The sequence below is a fragment of the Helianthus annuus genome, chromosome 12 (genome assembly GCF_002127325.2).
Source record: "Helianthus annuus cultivar XRQ/B chromosome 12, HanXRQr2.0-SUNRISE, whole genome shotgun sequence".
Classification (NCBI taxonomy): Eukaryota; Viridiplantae; Streptophyta; class Magnoliopsida; order Asterales; family Asteraceae; genus Helianthus; species Helianthus annuus.
In genome coordinates, this window is record NC_035444.2 from 61,387,452 (window position 1) to 61,398,863 (window position 11,412).

Below are 11,412 nucleotides of genomic sequence, written 5' to 3' on the forward strand. Positions count from 1 at the left end.
AAAATTGAAGAGGGATAAAGACTGCAAAAAGGAGGTTAGGATGGTCTTGGTTGGGTCCTTGGGTTTTTAATGGGATGTTTTGATGCCTCTTGATTGTTTGATTTGGGTGTTATTTATTTCGTTGCGTGTTTAACATATAACCAATTTAAAGTATAGCATCGTATCTTATATATAATTTACGTAGTGTTAGAAGAATATAAGAGGAAGAGTAGATTAGATTTTCGTACGATTATACTTAAAATTGATTATGTATTAAACGATCTTTACATATTTTTACTGAAATGAAAAGTTCTTATTATAAATAAATTATGTCTTCAGTATAATTTTATAATGAAAATGAAAAAAAAAAAGTTAAGTTGGATTTTGCAACTCTTCTTGACTTGTAAATAAAAGGGTTAACATAAAAAAAAAATATAAATATACTTTTTTTTACTTTTTTACAAGAAAATCTCTTAACTTTAATATATTAAAGTCTTTTCACTTGTAAAATATTTATGGTATAAATAGTATAGGGGGTAAATTAGCTTTTTTGAAATATCACTCTTGTTAGCTTATAAATTTGTACACCGAAAAGTTGATAAATTAGCTTTTGAATTTGTCTAAATAAAAGTACTTATGGTTTTTTTGAAATATCACTCTTGTTAGCTTTTAAATTTGTCAAAATCTAATAAAGGTACACCCAACAATGTTGAAAAAAAATATTATTGTTAAAAGTGTGTTCACTTAGACGAAAAGGTACACTCAACAATGTTGAAAAAAAAATATTACTGTTAAAAGTACGTTCACTTAGACGAAAAGGTACATCCAACAATGTTGAATAAAAAATATTACTCGTAAAAGTACGTTCACTTAGACGAAAATAATAAAGACTTTAATATAAAAAACTATGTTACTGACTTTTCGTGTAATTTTTAAAGTAGAAGGACTTTAATACGGTAAAACAAGATTGATTTTTTTATAAGAATTTTTTTTCTATAATATCAGCTATATTTAAAAATTTATAGGTACACACTATATTTGTATATTTACAATAGTTATATTGTTGAAGTAGCTCATCAGCTTTTTATGGTATTTGGGTGAGCAATAACATTTCAAAAAGTCAGTTTTTAGATTTATTAAGTTTTTGTTGTATACTTCTTATATTTTATTTATACAACTGGTTTTCTTCGAAATATATTGAAATTTGTGGTAAAGTGGTGCGTAATAAATTTTTTGACTTTGTTAAGCTACGTTGACCTCATGAATGGAATATTGATATCATTATTTATTTTTGCTAGATAATTTTCTTAATAATATATTAAGATGGCATGATTATATAAGTATGTAACTGATGAATATTCTTCTTTCATACATATATAATTATAAACAAGCACTATTATTATGGAATTTTATCTATTATTTTCTGTAATTATTTTGTACTAAAAAGGGTCCACCTGTGCGAGGGGTCAAAATAATGACGGTTGACAAACGGTTTTAACAAAATAAACGACTTCTTAAAAATTAGAACGGAATATGTAATTTACTCTGTATTTTTTTCTCGACTTCTTACAAGTTAGAACGGAATATGTAATTTACTCTGTATTTTTTTTTCTTTTCATAAATGCATAACACTTCAATTTATTTGATAGATTAAAAATTATTATCAGCAGAATAACAAATCTATTATAATAAAGAAATAGTTGTAAATGAAAATCACTTGATTTTTTTATACCTTTAATAATATGTTAATCATTCAAAATTAGATAGACAGGTCACCATATTATCCAAACGACCAAACTCAAATAATGCAATCATATTTGGCAAGCTATGAGGCAAATGGGACTCTGAATGTCATATCTTTCTGGACTACAACTATTTTGCACATAATAAATTAGGGTTTATTTTTGCTAAAAATAAATGGTTAATTCAAGTTTAAAAAAACATGTTGAAACATAAACATTGTTTGTTTTCCGTTTATATAAGTAGTCTATATTTATTTGTTGAATATATACGTAGCTTGTTAAATCATAACCAGTTTTAAGTAGAGAATTATGATAACTTAATATACACTTTTATGTTATACATAAGATAATTTCAAACATTGGTATAGAGAATGTCTTACGTGTTACATTTAAATCAATGTATACACGGCTATACAGTTATTACTGTTATCTAATTAAAAGATAAACGAATAATTTATTATTTTTCATGTAATAGCTTAACTCAATTAATTATTTATATAAAAGAATTATATTTTTTACGTACTAATTAAATATACACATCTAACTAAAATTGTCTAACTTGTTGTAATTTTATCTTTGGATTTAAGATATATATTTACATCCAAATGAAGAATAACTCCCCTTAAGGGATACGAAATAAACATTTGCGGTCCCCCTCTATTCTTAACATTAAGTGTGATTACTTCTTCATTCTCAACCATTAAATCTAACTAACATACCTCATCGAGAAACATAGATTGGAAACTTCCAAATTAAAGAAATTAAATAGTATACGATAAACCTTAAGCAGACTCCCGCACCTAAAGCCTTCTCATATGATATATTTTTATCTCTACTTACAGCTTACTTATTTGTTATATTTACATACATATTCTTTCTGTCTATGATCATAACGTATAGTAACTTGACCGTCAAAGCATCCGTAAAGTTCCAGGCCAGTTTATAGTTTTACAACCCCTGTTCTAGCTCGAAAAATAAGATACAACTCAACATCAACATCAAGAACTACTCCGCATTAGGGGAAAATAAATTCAACTCTACTACTTTGCACCAACCTCATATTCTATATCAACAACTGAATTATTGAAATTGATTGTACTTTTTTACATATTCATTCATCCTGACTTTTATAAAAAAATATATATATATTACACATCATTTTCTCAAAATTAACATTTTATTATTAATTTATACAAAAGCTCTAGATTTTCCTTTACATAAAAATATTAAAAATTTCTACTCTAGCCCCTTACATTACCACTCATCCCACATTAATATCCAAAATCTTTGAAGAAAGAGGAGCTTTAGGTATAGTTACATACAAAACACCATCTCTAACCTCAGCTTTAATCTTCTCAAACTGTATATTCTCAGGCAATGCAATCCTAAAACTATACTTTCCAAAACTCTTAGCACTCCACTCACCTTCCATATCATTGTTATCTTTAACCAACTTTTCTGCTTTTATAACCAACATTGTTTCTTCAACCCACACTTTGACATCTTCTCTAGTCATTCCAGGCATGTCAAACCTTAGTTTATAGTCTTCTTCACCTTCTTTGATCTCCCATGGTGTTCTTCCTCTTGTGTAAGTGTTTGTGGGTTCACCTTGTGATCCCCATGTGCCACTGCGGTATGCCGGTGGCTCCTCCATTAGTCTTTCCATTGTGTCCATCATTTGTTGGACTGTTCTTGCTGTTGGGAATCTGTCCCATAACACTGCACGGACATAATAAAAAGATTGAATCTTGATTAGTATTTTTGATCGTATATAAAGCAATGATATAATATTCACTAGTAGTGTCATAATCTAACATGAAAGTTGAAAGAAGTTGAATATTGAATTGTAAAAATACAATTGGTGGTAGCATGACCATGCACTAAGACTGAATCTTGATTGGTTTCTTGAGCTAATGAGCTTGTAATGGAAAAAAAAAGGTTAAAAAACTGAATCTTGATTCGGGTTTGTGATTAATCTTATATTAAAAATTTAGAGTTAATTACATAGTTAGTCCCTATGGTTTGCACAAAGTAACATACTTAGGTACTAATAGTTTAAAATCACATTGTAGGGTATTAACTTTTCATTTTGTAACGTTTGGAGGTATTAACGTTATTTGTAGGTTTAAAATCACATTCTATTAGTACCTAAGTATGTTAGTTTATGCAAACCACAGGGACTAACTATGTTAATATCCTAGAAGTTGATACCTCCAAACGTTTACAAAATGAAAAGTTAATACCTTAGAATGTGATTTTAAACTATTAGTCCCTAAGTATGTTATTTTGTGCAAACCACATGAACTAACTACGTAATTAACTCTAAAAACTTATATATACCAATTCAGATTTTCAAGAAAGAAATAAAATAAGAAATAAAATATGTAATAACTCTAAAAAACGTTCTGATACGTCTGTAAAAAATCAAAACTAACACTAGGAATGTTTGACGAGAACAGTATAAAGAATCATAATTATTTTAACACAAGAAAAAGGTATGAAAAAAATTGAAAATATTAAATTTGGTATTAAAGGTGTAAACTACACACATAAAGATTGAATCATTATTTAAAATTTGATTTTACTGAAGAAAGCGTATTAAGGTTTAATCCGACAACCCATTGGGAGCGGAGTTTATACAGGCTCGGGCCAATGTTATTCAAGTAGAGTTTGAATATAAATAAAGCTTATTTAATAAACAAGCTTATGGGTGGAAGCTTTACATAGCGAGTTTGACTAGACTCACATGCTTAAACTAAAACTATAGTCTATATATAAATACATAATTACATATATTTTATATTGTAACGAAAATAATAAACAATATACATATAGTATGTTGTATATAAAGTGATGGTTATAAATAAGATAACTATAAGTATACAAAATAAGATTATATAAGTATATAAATAAATTAATTAAAATTTAATAAGAAACAAACAAGTTTGAAAAACTATAAACGAGTCAAGCTTAAGTTTTGAACTCAGAACGAGTCAAGCTTGAGCTCGATAAATAAAGTGAATTATTCAACAGGCTCGACTAGACTCGTGTACCCAACATACCCATGTCATACACTAAAAAATGAAAAAAAAAAGTGAAACTTACCAATTGGTGGGGATTGGGCAGTAGGTTGTTTTTGTTGGGGAGTCTTGATACTTGTTCTCTGCAAATGATCCCCATTTGCTGACTGTGCTTTGATGATGTTGCATTTGTTAGGAGGGTGGTTCTTTTTGTGGGTGGCATTTGGGATCAAAAGTAAAGATGAAGGGTTTGATTTGATTGTTTGAGCCATTTTTGCTTTCTAGTACTAGTACAGTAAAGTAACTCTGATTGATGAAAATGTTTAGGGGGCCAGTTGTATATATACTAAAGTTGAGAATTAGAACAGAAAAATCTAGAAGGGATGAGAAATGGTTCTGGGCCCCACGTGATATTTTGGGAATTTTTGTCTTGTTTATTATTTTTTATTTTCATTTTTTGAGTATTTCTGGATGTCTCTGGAAATGAGAAGCAGTTTCTTTTAGGAGCCCATCATCAGTTTTTCAAGCTTGAATTACTAGAGTCTCGCCCCAAAAAGCCCAACTCGTTTTGTTTACTTTTCCTTAGCTATAATGTATCAAGCGGCCGCAATTCTTGACACGACCTATCAACCTGACCTGAACCCGACACGAAAAAACAGGTTTGAGTTGACTGACACGGCCCGTATAAAAACGGTTGACCCGTTTAACTAATTAGAAAAAATAATTTACATTTTGTTTTTTTTTGTTTTTTCCGTTTTTATTTGTCATAGTAATGTTAGTTTCGACACATTATATTATTCATTTGTCACACTCATACTTATCATTAAACATGTTATCGATAACCCGCTTATAACACAAGAACTCGCTTATAAATCGTCAACTTGTATGATTCATTTAAAAATACAGGTTAAATAGGTCGGGTTTGGGTTGACCCGAATTTATATATGTGCGGGTTAGGGTTGAAATCTTTAACATAAATAATAATATGGGTTGGGTTCGGGTTGAACATTTCAACCCGCAACCCGTCAACCCACCAATCTATCAACCCGACACAATTGACACCTCTAATTGAGGGTCCAAATGACCAAATGGTCCAGCTTGGCACAAGATATGCAGGGTCGGGCCGGTGCAGTAAAAAATGAGGAGGATTTGGTATGGTCAATGTAACGACGGTTTGGATCGGATAATCAATATAAGGAAGTAAGGGTTATCCTGCGGGATGACCGATGCGACTCAACAAACTAGGGACCACCATTAACACATTTTCTAATGGTAAACTACCAAGTAACAATATTCGGGGATGAGAGACTACATGCCACGTCACCTTAACCGTTTTGGTCATCTCTACAGCATATACATTATAGGCTCCAATAGAGCCATATGTTTTACCAACAGATTTATCATATTCATATAAATACACATATTTTTTCTCAAGCTTAAGGATATCACTCATATCAGACACTTGAGGTTCTCTTGAAATTATATATTCATCTTTAGCTGATTTTGTTTACCCAAATTGATGTTTGTTGAAATTATATATTCATCTTCAAGTTTATCATAAACATATAAAAAGATGATCTATCAAAATTAACCTCGTGTCGCAGCTACTATATAATGCAACATTGTTTGTACTTTGTACGTGCCATATTTGTAAGTCGCGATCTATCTATCGAACAATGCGCGGGGGATTTTTACACTCAAAGCCTCGTTTTGTATTTTGCTTGTAACCTGGCATGATTAATCCACGTATCCGTCTCTCTTTCATGTTCAGCTTTTGACCCTGTCGATGAGCAATGACCCGTGGTTAGAGAAACACAAATTTTATCATCTACTTACAAAAAAGAAATTGGTCAAATGGGTCGAAAGTTATTTAAAACATATAGCATACTAGACTGATTTTATTCCAAAAATCATATTATTACTATAATATTACTTTTCTATGGTCATACATGACACATTATTTATTTAAGGTGGGTGCCAAATTAAAAAAAAAAGGCGAATATTAGTAAAAGATTAAAAAAAAGAGTTAATTACTATTTTCGTCCCTGTGGTTTGTCAAAAATCACTATTTCAGTCTATTAGTTTAAAAATTGCGATTTCAGTCCCTGTGGTTTCACTTTCGTAACCATTTTAGTCCACCTTCGTTAACCCCATCCATTTATTCTGTTAAGTACACGTGAATTGACCATAATGCCCTTATTAATAAAAAACAAAAAAGATGTCTAAATGAGTTAATTACTGTTTTCGTCCCTGTGATTTGTCAAAAATCACTATTTCAGTCGTCCCTGTGGTTTTACTTTCGTAACCATTTCAGTCCAGTCTCCTAATACCGTCTATATTACCGTTAAGTTTTTAATGAAATACCAAAATTACCCTTGTGTTAATTAAATTGGATTGTAGGGTTCGACCCACCATGGCTTCAGTAGAAGTAGAAGTCTGGCACTATTTTTACAAATATGGTTCCAAAATTTTAATTTTGGATTTTAGAATGAGAAAATGTCCAGATAAGCATTATTTTTTAAAGTTATTATGTTAACTGATACTGCTAGGAAGATATTAATTGGGGTGGGGTAATGGGTCGTCGGACATTAAGAGGGTGGGGTTGTGATGCCGGAGAAGATGACCGGAAACTTTTGCCGGAAATGAGAGCAGGGATGGAGTGGGGTGGGGTAGCGTGGGGTTGTGTTTTAACAAGTGGATCCTAGAATATGATCTTTTAAATTTCCATGGTTTTTTTATTTAATTAACACAAGGGTAATTTAGGTATTTCATTAAAAACTTAACGGTAAAATAGACGGTGTTAGGAGACTGGACTAAAATGGTTACGAAAGTGAAACCACAGGGACTGAAATAGTATTTTTGACAAATCACAAGGACGGAAATAGTAATTAACTCATTTAGATATCTTTTTGTTTTTTATTAATAAGGGCATTATGGTCAATTCACGTGTACTTAACAGAATAAATGGATGGGGTTAACGGAGGTGGACTGAAATGGTTACGAAAGTGAAACCACAGGGACTGAAATCGCAATTTTTAAACTAATTGACTGAAATAGTGATTTTTGACAAACCATAGGGACAAAAACAGTAATTAACTCTTAAAAAAGTGTAAACTTCCGTTTTGCTCCATGTGTTTTGGTCACTTTAACGGTTTTGCCCCAACAAGGACCCCCAGCTTACCATTGAGGGTCAAGTGGTCCCACAAACAACTAAGTTCAAGTACTTAGGATCGTTTGTGCAAAGGGACGGGGAGATAGACAGTGACGTATACCACCGCATCCAGGCTGGTTGGTGTAGGTGGAGAGCAGCCACTGGGATTTTGAGTGATAGGAGGTTCCCAACAAAATTAAAGGGAAAATTTTATAGGGTAGCAGTTAGACCGGCTATGTTATACGGGACAGATTGTTGGGCCATCAAGAAAACACAAGCACGTAAGATGGAGGTAGCGGAGATGAGGATGTTGAGGTGGATGTGTGGCCACACGAGGTTAGACCGAATAAGAAATGAGGTTTTTAGGGAATGGTTAGGAGTGACTAGTATATCAGACAAATTAAAAGAGGGGAGATTGAGATGGTTTGGGCATGTGAAGAGGAGACAGTTGACAGAACCAGTTAGAGTAGTGTAAACCATGACAGTGGAAGGAAGGAGGAGTAGAGGCAGGCCCAAGTTGACTTGGGATGAACGACTTAGGCAAGATTTGGTAGAGTTGCACCTCTCCGAGGACATGGTTCAGGATAGGAGCTCGTGGAGACGTAGGATTAAGGTTAAGGACTTGTAGGGGAGGGTATGGACGTTCCCTAGCTTTGTCTTGGGGGGGGGGATAGATTTCTTTCTCACTTTACGTAGACCTCATGTATGATGACTTTCTTGTATCTATGCCTACATGTTATTTGCTGATAATATATCTGACTACTGCTACGCTATATACTTATCTCTCTTTTGTCTATTTAGCTGTTGGTTGTTTTGGAGCCGGGGGTCTCTCAGGAAGCAGCCTCTCTATTCTAAGGATAGAGGCAAGGTTTGCCTACATCCCACCTCCCCCAGACCCTACCAATAGTTCAACTATTTGTGGGATTTACTGGGTATGGTGGTGGTGGTGGTTGTTGTTGTTGTTGTTGTTGTTGTAACGGTTTTGCCCCAAACCTTTAAAAATAGCCATTTTACTCCCTGATGTTTTCGTTTTGTTGCCGGTTTGCTCCCTGCGGGGAGCAAAATGGAAAAACAAACAATTTGGATGGAGTTAGAGGTGGGGAGCAAACTGGCAAAAAAACCGAAACATCAGGGAGTAAAATGGCTATTTTTAAAGGTTTGAAGCAAAACCGTTAAAGTGACCAAACTACAGGGAGCAAAACGGAAGTTTACTCTAAAAAAATTCAAAAGGTGGACAACTTTGGTACAAGTCAGGAATGATTATTTTACAGTACATACATTGTTATTAACACAGACTATTATTGACTCATTGCTTTTAGAAGTCCACGCGTTAAGGTCCAAAAAACCTAACGTCCCAGGCACGATTGACCCATTTTGATCGGTACAATAATTTTGTGTAATAGACTAATAGTACAGTTTCGTTAATCAACATCGACACAAATTATCTACAATAAAACGGTAAAAAAGGTGTACGGCTTTAAAAGTTGGTTCTGTTAAGTCATAAACTATCACAACACAAATGATTAACGAACATGCCTGTTTTAGCCAATACAATAATTATTTGACCCGTTACCTAACTCGCTGTTATACCATCTTTAGTAGAAACTAAACATAATATTGTCTTATACTAAAAATTGGTTGGTTTAGTCATAAATACAAAACTCACTTGGGTTTATCACCGCAGACTCAGGCTTGGGGTCGGATGTTGACTTTAGATCAGTCAATTTACCGAATGACTCTTTCGCATCCCCAACGAAATCGACAACTACTGTTTTCAGCTCAGCTTTGGTTGGGAGCTAAAAAGATTCAGATTTGAACTCTTAGAGTCTTAGGTCGATTAAACACGCAGAAACTTGATTTAATACATTAGTATCTTGGAAAAATGTCGCGACATATAAACATAGTTACCTCGATTACATCACTGCTTGCAAGTGCTGCTCTTATGCATAAACACAAGAACTAAGAATCAACAGTACGGATATAAATGGGCCCGAATTGCACGCAAGCTACTCCATATTGGCTCGCTAAAATCTCGATTTAAGGTGGTATTAAACGAGCCTGAGCATGAGCCTAAGTTGGAGCCCTTTAGTAGACAAGCCCGAGTCCAAACTTCATAACTGAGCTTGACTAGGCTTGTGAGCACAAACGAGCCTATAATTTATATAAAATATAATATAATATTTTTATATAGTTACATAATAAATACTATTATATATATATATATGTATGTGTGTAATTATGATCAAGATAAATAAATGATATATACTTTATTTGAAAATAACGAGATATACATATATACTTTAAAAGAACATACCACAATTATCGGAATTCTGTAGCTGATCGCAACACGCGATGTTGTCGAATAGCTGTCCTTTGAATTTCCTTGTCGTCCTGTTTGAATTATACAAAAAAAAATGTCTCATCGTTAAAATTTTGATATAATCGAAGGGTATAAAGACGGCTCGCTTATCGTTAAAGAATATTTCTTAAACTATGTGTACAATTGGGTCAACCCAAATACGCCACATTTAGCTAAGAGTGTTTGTGGGTTCAACCTAAAATTAACCTGAACATGTTTAAACTAAACCAAACACACCAACTTCGAGTTACGTTTATGACATGTCATCAAATTTAATAAAATAAAGAGTAAAGTGCCATTTTCGTCCTTGAGGTTTGTTTTTTTCGCATCTGGATTCAAAAGGTTTGAAATCTTGCCATTTTCATCTGGCTCGTTAACTCCATCCATCTTTCTCCGTTAAATCAGAGGTATTTCCGTCTTTTTTGTTAACTTATAGAATAATTCGGTCGTTTTCACTTTATGTACAAGCATTTAGCATAATGTACAAGTATTCACTTAAAGGAAAATTCGGTATTTTTCACTTTATGTACGAAAATACCCCTGACTTAACGGAGAAAGATGGATGAAGTTAACGAGCTGGACGAAAATGGCAAGATTTCAAACGTTTTGGATCTTTGCTGAAACTAAGATCTTTGCTGTTGTGCCACCTGCTACAATACTAACAGGGTACATAAACAAAAACTTAAACAAATGTAAACTAAAAAACATAGAAGAAGGAACATAAACAAATTTATATAAATGAACCTTCCCGAACAGAAATGAACGGAGAGACATGTGTTCATGTACATTCATTTAACAAAACAAACATAAAGTTTGTCTGCCATACACGTGGCAGGCTCAACACCTAAACTTTCATTAACAACTAATTATTAATGGCTCAGAATCAGTGTTTTGAAAACCGACTCTACCTGCTGGTCAGACCGGTAACCGGGTTTGGGCAGGCAAGTTTATGATGTTAGAACCGTTTTGAGACCGGTTCTTACATATGGTCTGACTGGTCCGATAAAGGAACCAGTTAGACGTCTAGTCAAATCTTGAAAATATTGCCTATGATAATAACACACACCCTAACAAATATACAAGTCATATAAATATATACGACTAGTATATTATTTTTTTAAATGAATGAACTATAGGAATCATCATATATAAAGATATGGA

The 11,412-nt window shown here is 32.9% G+C and overlaps 1 protein-coding gene across 1 annotated transcript; it reads right to left on the reverse strand.

The window, feature by feature from the left end:
- Positions 1-2,867: 2,867 nt before the first annotated feature.
- Positions 2,868-5,057, reverse strand: LOC110895100 (small heat shock protein, chloroplastic). Its single transcript, XM_022142383.2, has 2 exons — positions 4,827-5,057; positions 2,868-3,440 (listed from the first exon to the last, which is right to left on the reverse strand). Exons 1-2 carry the CDS (start codon positions 5,011-5,013, stop codon positions 2,983-2,985), a joined length of 645 nt encoding a protein of 214 aa, XP_021998075.1. The 5' UTR covers positions 5,014-5,057; the 3' UTR covers positions 2,868-2,982.
- Positions 5,058-11,412: the final 6,355 nt, after the last annotated feature.